This window comes from Macrotis lagotis, chromosome 6 (genome assembly GCF_037893015.1).
Source record: "Macrotis lagotis isolate mMagLag1 chromosome 6, bilby.v1.9.chrom.fasta, whole genome shotgun sequence".
NCBI classification, from domain to species: domain Eukaryota; kingdom Metazoa; phylum Chordata; class Mammalia; order Peramelemorphia; family Peramelidae; genus Macrotis; species Macrotis lagotis.
Window position 1 is genome coordinate 18,376,486 of NC_133663.1, and position 15,397 is coordinate 18,391,882.

The 15,397-nt window shown below is 42.3% G+C and overlaps 1 protein-coding gene across 1 annotated transcript in view; it reads left to right on the plus strand.

Moving 5' to 3' along the window:
• RSRC1 (arginine and serine rich coiled-coil 1) overlaps positions 1 to 14,390 on the plus strand; it is a 367,121-nt gene extending 352,731 nt beyond the window's left edge. Inside the window, exons 11-13 of the mRNA XM_074192717.1 lie at positions 7,896 to 8,002; positions 12,951 to 13,097; positions 13,519 to 14,390. Coding sequence (XP_074048818.1) covers positions 7,896 to 8,002; positions 12,951 to 13,097; positions 13,519 to 13,611 — 347 coding nt within the window. The 3' untranslated portion in view covers positions 13,612 to 14,390. The remainder of the gene's footprint in view (positions 1 to 7,895; positions 8,003 to 12,950; positions 13,098 to 13,518) is intronic.
• The last annotated feature ends 1,007 nt before the right edge of the window (positions 14,391 to 15,397 follow it).

A 15,397-nucleotide genomic window follows, 5' to 3' on the forward strand; every position in this document is an offset into this window, starting at 1 on the left:
CCACACATACATGCACATACCACACAAATATACATGCACACACACATGCACATGAGTTGCCAAGCCTTGTCAGTTCCTCCTCTCCAACACCACCAACATCCATCCCTTTCCCCAACTCCTACAATTCCCAGCGGCGGTCCACCTCTTTTAGAACTGGTCTTCACAGAAATAACTGCCAAAATGCCATTGCTCACCTGCGGGTCTGAGGAGGTGGTGAGGTTCCAATGGGCTCACATAAGGCAGTTTATAAATGTCTGTTACCTTCACCATCATCCTCATCTTCATTCCCGAGGCAGCCTGCCATCTTGGTCTGCTCAACGTTTTCTCCTCAATAGTGACCAACACGCATGCACACACACACACACACACACACACACACACACACACACACTCACACTTTTCATTGTAAGCCCTCTATCTTAATAGCTCAACCTTACGGATAAACTCCAGCTTATATTTTTCACATGGAAACATTAAAGAAAGTTATATACAATCCCTTTAGCTATGAGCAAAGTTATCAGAGTTTATATGGAAGAACTGACCTTATTGAAATCCTTAAAGCTATCAGGATACACTTTAAATTTTTTCTAAAAACAAAATTTTTATCTCATGACATTTTCCCTTATAGTTTAAAAGACTTCATTCGATTGGTCAGTAGATGTTTTTGAATTCTTAATAAGGCAAGACTCTAAGAGCCATAAGCATTCATTCTGCTCTTCCAGCAATCCATGATCTCTTCTCAGTGATGTCGGGTCTTCCTCATCCTGTGCATCCTGTGCAGGGGGTCCACCCAGGTTGCCAAGAGGCTTCTTCCAGTACCCTTGACTAGTCCTCCTATTTACTAATGGAGTCTGGGGCTCCTTCATCCTTGTGAGCTGACTTGGGGTCAGGAATGGAGGTGATCCATTCAACTTGCTCAAATATAATATAATATATATGTATGTAATATATATAGATATGGTTTATCATCTCAAGGAATTTAATCTTTTGGGGAGAGAAGGCAGGACTGGCAGAACTGACGGAGGTCCCTTAGCAACTCCCAGAACTGCTATTGTGAAGTGTTGTTTGCCCTGTACCAGTCAGAAGACACAAATTTGCATTCCAGTTTTCCCATAAACTCTCTGAAGCAGATTCTACCTGTGGGGGTCTGTCACATCATCTGTTGTTGGCTTTTCTTTCAATCCCAGGGGTTTAGCAAAGTAAACAGTTCCTAAGTATTTGCTGATTGATTGATCCATCTGTAAAATAAAGGAACTGGATGACATATCGATCGAGTCCCCCCCAGCCCTACCTGATTGTCTCGCTGGGAGAGTTCCACATGCAGATACCACTGGCCTAAGGATTCCAGCCAGACAGCTTCCTAGACCCCGATAGGAATGACTTGAGTGCAGACAGTGCAGCCCTGGAGCAGAGAGAAACAGTGGTGGGCTTTCTTGCTCATTAAATGAAAAGCTAACTTGATGTACAGTGTAATCTTTTGTGCTGATATTTACCCCACCAAAAAAAAGGTTCCTCCCTGGTACACTAGAGCCACATCACCAGTGAACATAAGGCAAGTCCTGCTGCTCCAGAGTCACCACGACTGTGCCGAGTGACAAAAGCACTTCAAAGGAACACTTGATAGCAAAGTTTCATGTTTGTGTTTAACCTAGTTAACGAACTTTGAGATACAACCTCACACCTGTCAAATGTGCAGCAATAACTCAAGAAAGCATTTGAACTCAATATCAATTGTGGAGGAACCTGTACACTTATTCATTACTAGGGGAATTGCAAACTTATAGTCTTTTCAGAGAGCTGTCTGGCATCATTCGGAATTTACACTGAAAGTGTTAACAAAAATAACAAAAAGCTATCTGTGCAAATATTTTCATACCTTTTTCATGTAATTTTATTTTCATGTAATGTATTTTCATAAATATTTAATATAATTTTTTAAAAATTAGAAAAAGTCTTATCCAACAACAGAGTAGCAAATAAATTATGGCATTAATGTAATAGAATACTTTTAAGGCAGTTCATACCAACAAGTATGGGAAATACAACAAAATAAAACTTTTGAAAAATACAAAAGCAGGTAGGGGAGAACAAAACAATGCATTCACACCAACTGTAGTCACATTAGAAGAGACTTGAATTAGAATGAATGAAGATTTAGAGATAGTAACTTAAAATGTGTTTGTGCTACCTTAATTAATTTAAATGTAAACAATTAACAGCCAGAAGAGTGGCAGTGGCTTAGAGTCAGAAAGACCAGAGACAAAATGGGGTTCAAAAACTTAACAACTGTGTGAGCCTGGGCAAGTTACTTAACCCTGTTTACCTCAGTTTTCTTATCTGTAAAGCAAACTGGAGAAGGAAGTGGCAAATCATTCCAGTATCTCAGCCTGGAAAACCCCAAATAGGGTCACAAAAAGTCAGACTCGACTAAAATGAGTTAATAATATCCAAAAAACACCCAGTAATTTTAGTTAATGTACTGATATTCAATATTAAATTTTAAATAAAACAAAATTTTTAAAAAATTTAAATCATAAAGTAACACATGTGATGATTAGTTTTGTTCAGCCTACTTTTTCACAAATTCTATATACTTATGCCTTCTTGCTTTCAAGAGTGATTTATAAATTCTTGCTTACAGATTTACAAAACTGGGTTTTTTTCATTTTATATCCCACTAATTTCTTTTTTTAAAAAATAATTTTAGCTGCTATCCTTTGACCTGACATAGTCTTAATTTTTCCCAGTATCTTTCAGCTACTTCCCTTCCAGAGAACTATTTCATATCAGAAAGAATTAGAGAGAAAGAGGAACAATCAGAAAGACTGCATATTTGGGAAAAAATTTTAAAGTATATACAGTATTCCACAGCTGTGGACTTGCTCTCTGCAAAAGAGCTGGGGAAGAAGTCTTCTCCTATCTCTTCTTTGGAACTAAGATGGTCTTAGTCATTCTGTCCCGTTTACTTTCAGCATTTTTGTATTTGTATTTCTTGACATTTACATTGAGGTGATAGTGTTTTCTGTGTTCTGCTCATTTGACTCTGCATCAGTTCATGTAAATCTTTCCATGCTTCTTTCTAATCATCATATTACAACATAGTAACGTTCCAAGACCTTTACAGACTAACATCTATCTTCCCCAAAGAGTGGGCAATGACTTTGTTTCCATCATTGACTAGAAGAAAAAGTGCTGCTCTAAGCACTTTTAGGTGTGACTTCTTTGGGGCATATACCTTTTAGTGGAATCTCTGGGTCAGAGGATATAAATATTTTAGTTCCTTTATTTGCTTAATTTTAAATTGCTTTCCAAATTGGTGGTATGATTCAAAGCTCCACTGACAGTGCCCTCTTGTGCCCAGCTTCCCCTCCAATATTAACTATCCCCATCCTTGGTTACCTTTGCCAATTTTCTGGGTATGAGGTGAGAACTCGAAGTACTTTGATTTGCATTTCTCTTATTATTCATGATTTGGAGCATTTTCGATGATTATTAATAGTTTACAACTCTTCTTTTGAGAACTATCTATAAATATCATTTGATCCTCCCCCATTCATCTCTTCAGGTGGCACAGTGGGACTGGAGTCAGGAAGACCTAAGTTCAAATCCAGTCTCTGCTTGACCCTGGCCAAATCACTTAACCTTGTTTGTCTCCATTTCCTTATCTGCCAAATGAGCTGGAAGTGGCAAACCACTCCAATATGTTTCCTAGAAAACTCCAAAGAAGGTCATAAAGAGTTGGACAAGACTAAAGTAATTGACCCAAAACAACCTTTCTTGATAGACCAACTAACTAACCTACCAACCACTGAGCCCTCCTTTGGAACAAACAAAAAACAGACAAAACCCGTGGCCCTAAGGACCAGGTCATCCCACACCTTTCTAAAGAAAACTCAGGGAGGGGCATTTCTTTTTCTCTCTCTCCCCAAAACTGAGATTTGTCCTTAGAATTATTCCACATCTTTGTTTTATTAACATATTATACTTTTAAAAGAAGCAGTATGAAATCCTTCTTGGGTGCCTCAAAATGGATATGGTGACTTTGCTTTCTCTATGACTGTGCTGATGGAGTGTGAGCTCTGGCAGGCATGGCCCAGGGACAGATTCCACATGTCTCCTCTGAAGGTCCAGCTGGTTTCACAGGACCCACATCTAGGCTGCAGACAGAAACTCTTAGAAACCATCTACTAAGTTATGTGGGAGGTCTGAAATCTGATTTGATAAAGGCAACATCCCCACTGATGGAATCATAGATTCTTAAAATGTTTAGAGGAGAACTATCTTATTAAAAGACAGAACACCAATTGTTTCAATACAAATAAGTGTTGTGGCAGGAGTTCTTAACCTTTTAATTATGTTGTAGACCCCTTTTGCAGTCTGATGAAGTCTATGGATTCCTCAGAATAATATTTTTAAATGTATAAAATAAATACATATATATATATATCACATGATGAATAAAATCAATTTTAGTAAAATCAATTATACTAAAATATAGCTATTAAAAAACTTTTTTAAGTTCATGGAACATCTTCTTCATGGGACTTTTATCAATTATTTTCCCCCAAAAAAAAATCAGCAAAGTGCCACAGGAGCGTAAAAGTTAGTTATCCTTTTATTCTCAGAATTTATAAATCACTCGAAACACACAAAGAAAACTTTTCCAATTGATTTGAACCAGTTACTGTTTTTAATGGCTAAGTTATACCCTTGAGAAATTTCTAAGACATTTCCATTATTAAATAACTCAATCTAAAAATAACTCTTTTTTTTTATTATTTGTATCATTCTGGCAGTATATTTAAGAATACACTAATAAAAATCATCATTTGTCCAGGACAAAGAAAAAAATAACATGAGAATTAACTTGATAAACTGTTTGGCCAAAATACTATGATTCTGTGAAGCATATTTAATTTGGGGGAAAATCATTAAATATTAATATTCTGAGTCAATTGATGCTCAAATTTCAATATGTATTTGTTTAAATAGGGTGCTTTTCCCTAATACTTTTGTTGACTTTTTTCCTATGACATCTTGTCTGATAATGCCATCTGCTGTTTTCAGTAGAACATTGCTGTCCAGTTTAAGCTTATACATGTTATCTATCCATAAAAAAAAAACATAAAGACTAACACAATGAAGGCTTGCATTAGATCCCTGTCATTTTTATGAACTATTTCCAAGCATATGTTAATTTTGTTAATATTTTAAAAATAAATCTAACTGTTCTTGTTGCATTATCTGAAATTACTCATAATGTTGAAAGCTTATTTCCTATAGGCAGGAAGAGCCTTATTTTTATATAAAAATAGCTTCAACAATAACTAATGAAATATTTAATTTTGTTTTTTCACTGTGAAGAGAGTAAAAGGATTTGCTGTGCAGTGAGTTTGTATTGATTTTTTGTCTGTAGCCTCTTAGCTTTCTGACTCCATTATTTTTGATTTTACTATGAAATGCATATCCCTTCTACTGACATCTGACAAACAACATATGGAAGTCATTTTATCCACCAATAATGTGTTTGTCAAAAAGTCTCACACGCTAATGGATTGTGCTTCCTCCCAGGCCATTTTTACCATGTTAATGTCGCTGATGTCACTCTCAAAGCCTTCTGTGATTTTGGTTCTGTCACTAATTTTGTTACTGGTTTATTCCTTCAGGTCAGGTCTGATGAATTCAATTGTTCAAAAAAGAAATTTCTTATGCATAAGATTTAAATGATGGCCAGTTTTTAAAAGTTTCCATATTTTTCCATATATTCAATGCTTTTATTTTTATTTTTTATTATTATTATTATTATTGGAGGGGGTTGCAAGGCAAATGGCATTAAGTGGCTTGCCCAAGGCCACACAGCTAGATAATTATTAAGTGTCTGAGGCCAGATTTGAACTCAAGTACTCCTGACTCCAGGGCCGGCGCTCTACCCACTGTGCCACCTAGCTGCCCCATTCAATGCTTTTATTAAAGGTGTTGGCATTCTCTAGAATTTTGGTGTTTACCAAACATCGCCTAAATGGCAGAATTGTAAATTACAATCATGGACTTTCCTGAAAGCAAAAGCAAATGTTCAGACAGGAATTTGAGGCAGCCAGTGCCAGCACCACTACTCTGTATCCAGGACCACAGGGAGCTTCTTTTGTAAGTTAATGTTTCAGATACCAGAAAGTTAAGCTCTTAGAAAACCGAAAAGGTAAAATTCATGCAGAAGATGTCCTTTTTAGTCAGAAATATGTTAATGAAGCTTTCCTACTCTTGGTACAGTTGCTTCCATACTAAAAGGCTGTAGGCTGGCTTTGAATTATTTTTCATATCTTAGAGTGAGTGATCTAGCCCTCTCCTATCTGTCCTGTCACTCTGTTATTTCTGAATTGACTTCTCCAAAAGTCCAAAGAAGATATCACTCCGTTGCCTTATAGTCTGCCTACATCCCATCTTTCTCCTGGTCTCTCCCTTTGTTAGCTCTTTAAGCATTCTGACCCTATGACCAAGTTCTGCCAGGATACCAGGAGGAGTGCCCAGCAGCAGAACCACAGACACAACCAGCCTTCGCTGACCAGATCTGTTGGGGAGCTCACCCCGACATCTGGAGAAGCATGCTGCAAACCCAAATGAGAAAATCTGACTTATTTTCCCAGCAGAGGGAGAACCATGAATTCACATCACTCGGCATTTCCACAATAGTCTTACTGATTCTCATCTCATTATTAGTGATTGGGAAATGACGCCAGACTGACTAATTAAGACTCATTCGTGCCCCAAGAACTGGGTCATGTAAAACAGCATAGGTAATGGCATTTCCTTATAAATCAGGATTTTGTCAGGGTGTGTATATTAGTATTACCATGTGGGGATAGGATCCTCCACTGACGTTCTACTCCTGAGCCTTATACTGGCGGGCTTGAACTAAAGCTAGCACAGTCTAGAGGGTCTGAGCAAGCTAGAAAATGTTCAAGTCCAGGATCTCAGTGCAAGCAGTCATCACCAGAAGATTGACCACCAGGTGATGACTTTTGAAAATGGGATCCAAGAAAGGCAGGAATTGCCTCTTTTTCAGTGGAGGGAATATCCAATGCTGATGAAATCACCTCCCCCTTCTTCTCACACCAACCATACTGTAGAGTGGTTTGAAAATAAAATTGCCCCTAGGGTTTAGAATTGTCTTTGTGAAATTTATTATTTGTAGGTCTGGTAGAGAAATTTCATAAAGAAAAATAAAAACCATAACTTTTATTCATTTTTTTTATTTGAGGTCATTTCCATTGTAACTGATCAAGGGATTTGTTTTATACAGAAAAATTTGAGATGCAAAAAACTAAAAATGCCTTTTTAAAAATAGTGTCTAAAGCTGAACTTGTCTTTAGATCTTTTTTTAAAAATCTACCGTGGTTGCATATAGCCTGTTCTTAATATCTTGACTTATTGGATGGACATATCTTGATTCCCTCATCAGAGCTAACACTAATGCCATGGATCACCTGACAGTTTTTAAGTGCCAATGCCAAGACCATGGTAGCTGCTAATTCACCATCTTATTGCCCAAGCTAGCATGCACAATCCATGATGTGGTTTGTGGACCAGAAAGCGAATCTTTCCCACTGACTTAGCTTATGAAAGAACTAAATATCCTCCCACACGATTAACACAAGACTCCTCTTCCCACCACCCCCCACCCCCGGGACCACTGCCTATGGTGATACTTTTTCAGAAAATTTCCCACTTCCAATGAAGCCCTTGCTTGACTTTTAGTCTTAGGCCTCATCAGTCTGCCCTGGATGACAGGTCAACTTTGTTCATAAGTAATAAAAGTCTTCAGAAAACATTGTGTCGACACAGCCTGGCTCACAAACTTCCCCTGATCTATGTTGACAGTGTATACCCTCTTCTCGCAGACCCAGCCACCCTAGGAGAGCAAGTGAAGCGAGTCAAAGAAATAGAAGCAATCGAGAGCGACTGCTTTGTTCAACAGACGTTCAGATCAAGCAAAGAAGTCAAGAAGGTAAGCTTTCCCTCCTCTCTGCCCCAGCCATTGTGGGGTGGCCTGGAGGGGAACCCTAACCTTGGCCTCCTAGTGTCTGTGCTGATGAGGACGGTGGCGCTTGGGAGAACGGCTGAGGGGGGTCTGGGCTCCAGCTGACCAATAGTGCTGGCAACCCCAATGCTAACATGGTTTGAGTTTTAGTTTAAAATGGCATGCTAGCCAAAAGGTGAGAATTCTGGACTGGCCAATGAGTTGGGCTGCTGACCCTCCAGGAGGTGCTGTCTTTTCAGCCTTTCCCAACAAATCTGTGAGTGGAAGGAAAGGTGTGGATGATGCTTGATCATTCCCTCTCCCAGGCTTGAAGCCTGACCACCCCTGGAAGCACAGCATCAGGTGCCTATCCTCGCAGCTCAGGGGCTTATTCTAGTTTAGTAAGAGGAGTATGATGAAGTCCTGTCACCTCTACTGACCACATCATGGTCACACTCACTCATAAGGACAGCTTGGAAGTCATCAGGAAAATGGATTTTTTTCTCTTAAGGTCCTTATCTTCTAAAATGAGTATCCACAGATCATGAAGACATGTTTTGAGACTTCTGTTTATCAGAAGTATTCTGTGTCTTTGAAATTTTGGTCATTTTTAGCTCTCAAAATTGTATGTGCGGAAGAGAGGGCTGGAGCCTTGGCACCATCAGAGTCAAGTGGTTCAGCTGCACCTCTGACTAGGCTCCAGCACGTCCATTATTTCAAAGATTGTTTTCTGGACTGTGGAAGCTTCCGGTCAGTCAGTTCACATTCACGGAGAGCCCACTCTGCCCCAATGGCTGAGAAACGAAGAAAGGCTAAAGTCCTTCCTCTCCTGTGGCCAGGCTGGCTCCTCCCTTCCGTGCTCTGCAGGTGGGGCTCAGGTCAGAGGAGCCTCTGCCCCTGCCCTGGAGCCCCACTGTGGGGACCGAATGACCAGGTCTTCCCCATTGCCCGGCAGCCTCCTTCCCCCGCCTCTGAGGGGCTGCCTCTAATGGCTGCATCAGATCATCTCTCCCAGGCTCCTCCCAGGCAGGACCTCTTCTTCTCCCTCCCCCCAAGGTTCCAGCTCCCCTTCTTCCCAGCTGGAGCTGTCTCGTTGCCTTGTATTACATCCTCTCCCTTAGCAAAGAGTCAGATAAATATAGCCAGGGCTTAATAAATGTTTTATGGATCCCTACCCACCCAGGTGTCAACCAACAGAAACACCCTTCATTTAGTGAGGCCAGCCCTCCAGCTTCCCTCCCGTATCCTCTCTCTCTCTCTGCTCCCAGGTGCGGCCGCCAAGGGGCACCTTGGTGCAGTGGCCAGAGTACTGGCCTTGGAGGCAGGAGGACCTGAGTCCAGAGCCAGATTTAGATGCTCAGGAGTTCTAAAAAGAATTGAAGCGGCAGTGGCTCACCTCAGGGTCTCCTCAGCTGTGTTCCCCAAGTTTGCCAGCACCGTCCTAGCTGCCACGACCAGAGGACTTCTTCAGCCTCTGCTTATCCCTCTCTTGTGTGCTGACCACCCCCACACCAAGAATGATTCCTTCACCTTGATGCTACTTTCTACTGATTCCCAATTTCCTTTGCTAGTGCCACCTCTGTATCCACACACATCCACTCTAGAAAGGAGGAGGCGTGGGAGTGAAGAAAAAAGAAAAACCATTCTCTCCCATATATAAGAATAAAGGAAAGGTAGCAGCACAGAGAGAGAAGGCCATGATCCAGGACAAGCTGGGTTCGAGTCCTGTTTCTGGATTGTACATCCTGGTTGGGTGACCCGGAGCAGCTCTCTAAAGTCATGCCTCTAATACTCAAAGGTCTCCAGTGGACATTAAATGCCCCATAGGACAGTGATTAGAAAGGATCACTGGCATCCGAAAGGATAGGAATGGAATTTGAAGAGAAACATTTAATTTCCCAAAAGAAAATATGGAATGGGGTGGCTAGGTGGTGCAGTGAATAGAGCACCAGCCTTGGAGTCAGGAGGACCTGGGTTCAAATCCTTTTTCCCCTTTCCTGTATTGCTTGGGACAAGTTTACTCTGAGTTCCTGAAAGGACTCTGGGTAAAGACAACTCTTGAGGACCACTTTTCCCCCCACCCCAGGAGAGAATTGCTGCTGCCCCTGCCTCTCCAGCAGAATTAAAAACTGAGTTCTTGGGAGGATCTGTCCACATTTCTCCTCTTGGGGTAGAGAAGCAAGATATCAAAGACCCTTTGGGAGCCATTTTATTTATTTATGTCTTATTGATGCCAGGTTTTTTATACCACAGCCATTTCACTATGTTGATCCTCCCCACCCACCAGAGGACCCTGGCCTCATTTGTGCTGCATAGTGCAGCAGACCTAGACCCCCACCTACCTCTTGAGGAGGGGGCATTTCCTTGAGACTGGAAGAAAGGAAAGGCTCAACATTAAAACCTGTCCCTGAGATGCAGTTGACTTCTCTCCAGTGGAACAGGCCACTGTTGTAACAGCTGCAGCACCAGACACAATTGTCAGATGGAGACAGTGAGCTCCATAGCCTTACCCTCGTGAGCAGCCCATTTTCTTACCCTAATCTGAATTGGAAGTTTATTGAAGTCAGTAGAATGTAGGAAAATCATCTTAGGTCTTAATTAGACACAGTTAGTCAGGAGCTGTTTCCTTTCCCACCTATATTATGATTATCTTAAATTTCCATGACCATCACCAGTTATTCAGAGGACTACCATTTGATTTAAAAAAAAAAAAGGCCACAGCCTTCCCTCTCTACTTTTCATATGCTTAGCCAACCTCATCCTCCTTCAGAGGTGCAATAAGAGGAAGTCTAATCTAGCCCCTGGGGATGTCGAGACCCAGGAATGGCTACCTGGGAAGGGGTAGGGCAGCTGCCTTGGGGGGCTTCAGGCCAGAGGCTGCCCACCTGTCAGCATGGAGCAAGCGGATTTCTTGTGTCAGGGCCTCAGAGTTGGCCGTGAGATCCTCTCCAGGTTCTCCAATGCTAGTGGCTTCTTTCCAGGTCTCCAACACTGATCCAGGGGGCCTGAATTCCCAAGGCCCACTTGGGAAGCCAGGGTCAAGCACAAGAATCAAGAACAGGACTGAGTCATCTGACAGAACACTGACTTCCTTACTTCCTCAGGCTGGCCCCCTCCCAGTGTGAAGAATGGGCCGAGTGGGAGTTTGAGGACATGGCGCTGGCAGGGAAAAATGTTTGTTAGCAAGAGAAAAGAATTGTGCATGTTTGTAGGCAACTAGAGAAAGGGGAGATGAAGGGGGGAAGGGAGAAAGTACACTGAGCTAGGGCAGCTAGGTGGCACAATGGATAGAGCACCGGCCCTGGAATCAGGAGTACCTGGGTCCAAATCCGGCCTCAGACACTTAATAATGACCTAGCTGTGTGGCTTTGGGCAAGCCACTTAACCCCATTGCCTTGCAAAAAGTAAAAAAAAAAAAAAGAAAGGACACTGAGCTGAGGAGCCAACAGATGGCATTGCCTGGGCAAGGATGAAGATTGGACAGGAGACTTCTCTCCAGGGGACCTCTCTCCTGGTTTCCTTCTTTTCAGTAGGTCATTGAGAGACAGGGAGGGAGAGATGGGCAGGACTTGGGGCTTGGGGAAAAGTGAAGAGCAACTGAAGGGACTGTGTAGAAAAAAGTCCTACAAGAAAAACCCAGGGATTCTAGCCACAGAGGAGGCACTGGTGTGATGGCGGTGACAGCCTGAAGGTGGGGTGCCCTAAAGCTGCAACCTTGGGGGGGGGGTCACATTTCAGTGCATTGAAGCCATCCTGTATGGGGCTTCCACCGCACAGCTCAAACTCTCCGGCTATGTGATTCACCAGTAGGTCACCACACTAAGCTTCCACTTCTTCATCTGGTATCAAAGGCCCCATTTTGCAGGACAGCTGTGAAGCTCCATGAATAACACCCGACAGGCAGTTGTGCCCATAGGGCTGTGAGGGGCACAGTGAGCAGGAGATGGCTGAGCAGCCAGGGAAGACATGACAGCAGGAATGCAGGAGGCTGCTGCATACACAAGTGGAACGGGGCTCAGGAGACCCAGGGCCTCCTGGAGTCCAGGTGGTTGAAGCCTGAAGGACAAGAGGCTCAGCGAGTCATCGAAATGAGAAAGAGCTAGATAATTAAAGCTCTTCAGTGCTGAGGTCGAGATTTTATTTTATCTTGGGGAGCAGGGGACAGGAAAGATGTCATGAAGGCCTAAGGGGAGCAAGGAAGAGAGAAGAAGCCAAGGTGACGGTGAGCTCCCAAACCTGGAGGATTGAAAGGGTGACACATCACAGTGAGAAAAGCGTTGGGAGTAGGGAGTGATAAGTGCGGCTTTGGCAAACGCAGGTGGCATTGCCCAGCAGAGGGGCATACAGGCTCCGGGAAAATGGAAGAGAGTGTGGAGCCAGAGAGATGGCAGAATGTTGACATCTTTTTGTTTTTCCTCATAAACAGGCTGTTTAGTTAATTGCTACAAAACCCTCTTCTCAGTGTTACAATTTGGTTGAACATGTAAAAATATGACATGTTTCATCATTAGAGCATTTCCAGATGTTTTTCAAAAATTTGATCTGTTATCAATAAACTCATGAGGACAGAGGTCCATGAGGCTCAGTGACTTGGTGGAGACTTCCAGAGAAGTCCTGGGCCTTCTCCAAATCCAGCTCCCAATGCCCTCCAGCCCCCTGGAACATTTTCAGGGTCCCCACTGTTCCTGGACCAGAACTCAAAATCAAATCTCATGATTCCCAGATTATCTTCTTCCACTCCCATCACCTACAAAATAAACAGAAAATATTTCTCTAACAGTTTACTATCTAATAAGCTTTCCACTCCCTCAACCTGCCCCTCTGAGACCACAGAGAGAATCCTAAGGGCACCTTAAAGAAGTGGGCAAGCTCTTGCTTGCCCCACTTGTCTCATGTGGTCCAAGTTGTGATGATATGGGTTTGTTTTGTCTTCCAGCCTGCAGAGCCTGGTGAAGTCAAACAGGAGCCAGCAACCTCAGGAATAGTAACCACAGAGCCACCACACATAGAGAAGGAACTAGACCCTGGCAGCATCCCCACCACCATCAAATACCAAGATGATAATTCTCTAGCACATCCTAATGTAAGAACATTATCAAGTCTCATCCAGTGGATGGAAGTGAGGGAGGGGGATCCAAAATAACCCTGAACCAAGCTGGCTCCAAGATGTCATCACTGGCCCAAATAGGCTCACTCTGAGAGCTGTGGCTGGTATCAGAGTCTGGTTTATACTTGGATCTGACTTGACTTGGAGAAAGGGTCATTGCCATGATGAAAAGACAAGGAGCTAGGAGAGAAGAGTGGGTACCCCCAGATGGAGTGGAGTGGGACCAGAGCAGGGACAGTGACTGCCCCCTCAGCGCACAACCACATGAGCATGGGGAGGAGGGACACAACTGTCTGGTTGGTCTGTCTGGGTCTGGGGAGCCATGATTCACATATCTTGGCCCAGAAAAACCAGGAAAGTCATTCGTTCCTTTATTATTATTTTTTCTTTATCACAGCTATTTATTGAGAAGGCTGAAGCTGAGGAAAAGTGGTTCAAGAGATTAATTGCTCTCCGGCAAGAACGACTGATGGGTAGTCCTGTTGCCTGACTAACACAGGATTGAATTAACAGTAAAATTGAATTTTCTTCTTAAAATGTAAAGTCTGGGTGGGGCACCAATGTGAAAGGTAACTGTGTGCTGTGTGTGTGTGTGTGTGTTCATGTTATCTGATGAGCTCAATAAAGTAGCCATTTTAGCCCATTTTCTCCTCCCTTTTTCCTACTCAATTAAGACAGGAGAATCATAAACTGTTTTTGTCATAAAACAATTAGAAATTTTGAGTTTATCTGACAATCCTAAGGCAGCCACTATAGTGGCCAGAGTCGAGAAGACCTGCAGCTGTGAGTGCACCCTTCAGCCTTCTTGCCCCTGGCCACCTCTCTCAGAAGACCCACTGAGTTCCAGAGCACTTGTTGACCCGCATCAATTAGGAACATTTCTGTGTAATCAGACGGCTGGACAAAAACCCAAAACATGCAGCTGTCCTAAAAAGAGCCATGTGCCTGGCTAAACTGGCCAGCACCAAAATAGCCAACAAGTGTTTGGAAAAATGTCAAAGAAGACATTTGGAGATTTTTAATTGGATACAAGTCTCCTCCCCAAAAATGACACACATCGTCATCCCTTCCCCCCCCCCCAACCTCATTCCATCTTCCCCTAAACACTTAAGTAAAACTGCCTAATAGAGTGATTGTGACTGACAGCCCATCCATTTGGGGGCTTTTAGGAGAGATGATGTGAATGAATTATGCATTTCTAGGAATCACTGTATTCTGTAAACACAAGACTTCAGTGTATATGGTTTGAAATATATTTGATTTAACTCATTATCTTTGTGGTCATTGACAAAAAGAATAAAACAATTATTTCTTTAAAAAAATACATGTATGCAAAGTGTCTAGACATGGTTAGTAAAAGCATTTCTGAATGGTCATCCATGTTATTTGCTACTCTTTAGAAACTGGCTCTTACTGGAGACTTCCTTTGAAGCCCGTTAGCCTTGACATTTTCTCTTGTAACCAGAATTACAGAAATCATCCCTAACAAAAAGGAAGAAATTCCAGAATTTCAGAGTTGAAAAGGGGGTGACACAGAGCCCACCCCATATCTAAACAAGTATTCCCTCTTGGGAGCACCGCAAGTCATCGTCCAGCCTTGGCTGGAAGACCTGGATTGATGCCAGACCACCATGGACATCCTGCTGCACCTCTGATGAAGCTTTGATTACAGATAGTTAGCAAAGATTTAATCCAAAGGCAGAGCTCCAGCAGTGGGTCTTCTTTGCTTGTGTGGATTGACTCTCAGCACAATGTCACCTGCAAATAGAAGCCTCCAAAGGCCCTCAGCCATTCACAAGAAAGAACTCTTCCTGGACTCAGCGCTAGAAGACATCCTTTATGATTGCGCCAGAAGGCCACTCTGGAACACTGGCTCTTCACTGACCTTTACTCTTTTTAGATTAACAAGCAAAAGGTGATTAAAGTTTGCTCTGCTATTACATGTGTAATTGATAGATATTTGGGAGGAAGAGACCCTTTACAGGAATTTTTTTGCTCTATTGAATCAAAAGTTTTTCAATGTGTGTGTATAGCTTATAGATTACATGTATGTGTGTGTGTGTGTGTGTGTATAAACTATATATGTTATATATAAATGCACACATATCCAAATATACATTTTAGTCAATTGTGTGACTGTAGAAATGTGGTCTGCTTTAAAATTCCACATGTGAAATGTGCCTATCCCCATGTATTCTTGTCAACTACACATATAGCTTTAATTTCACGAGTATTTCATAATTGTGGCGAGTCATGTTGTCCATGTTTTTTTCCCA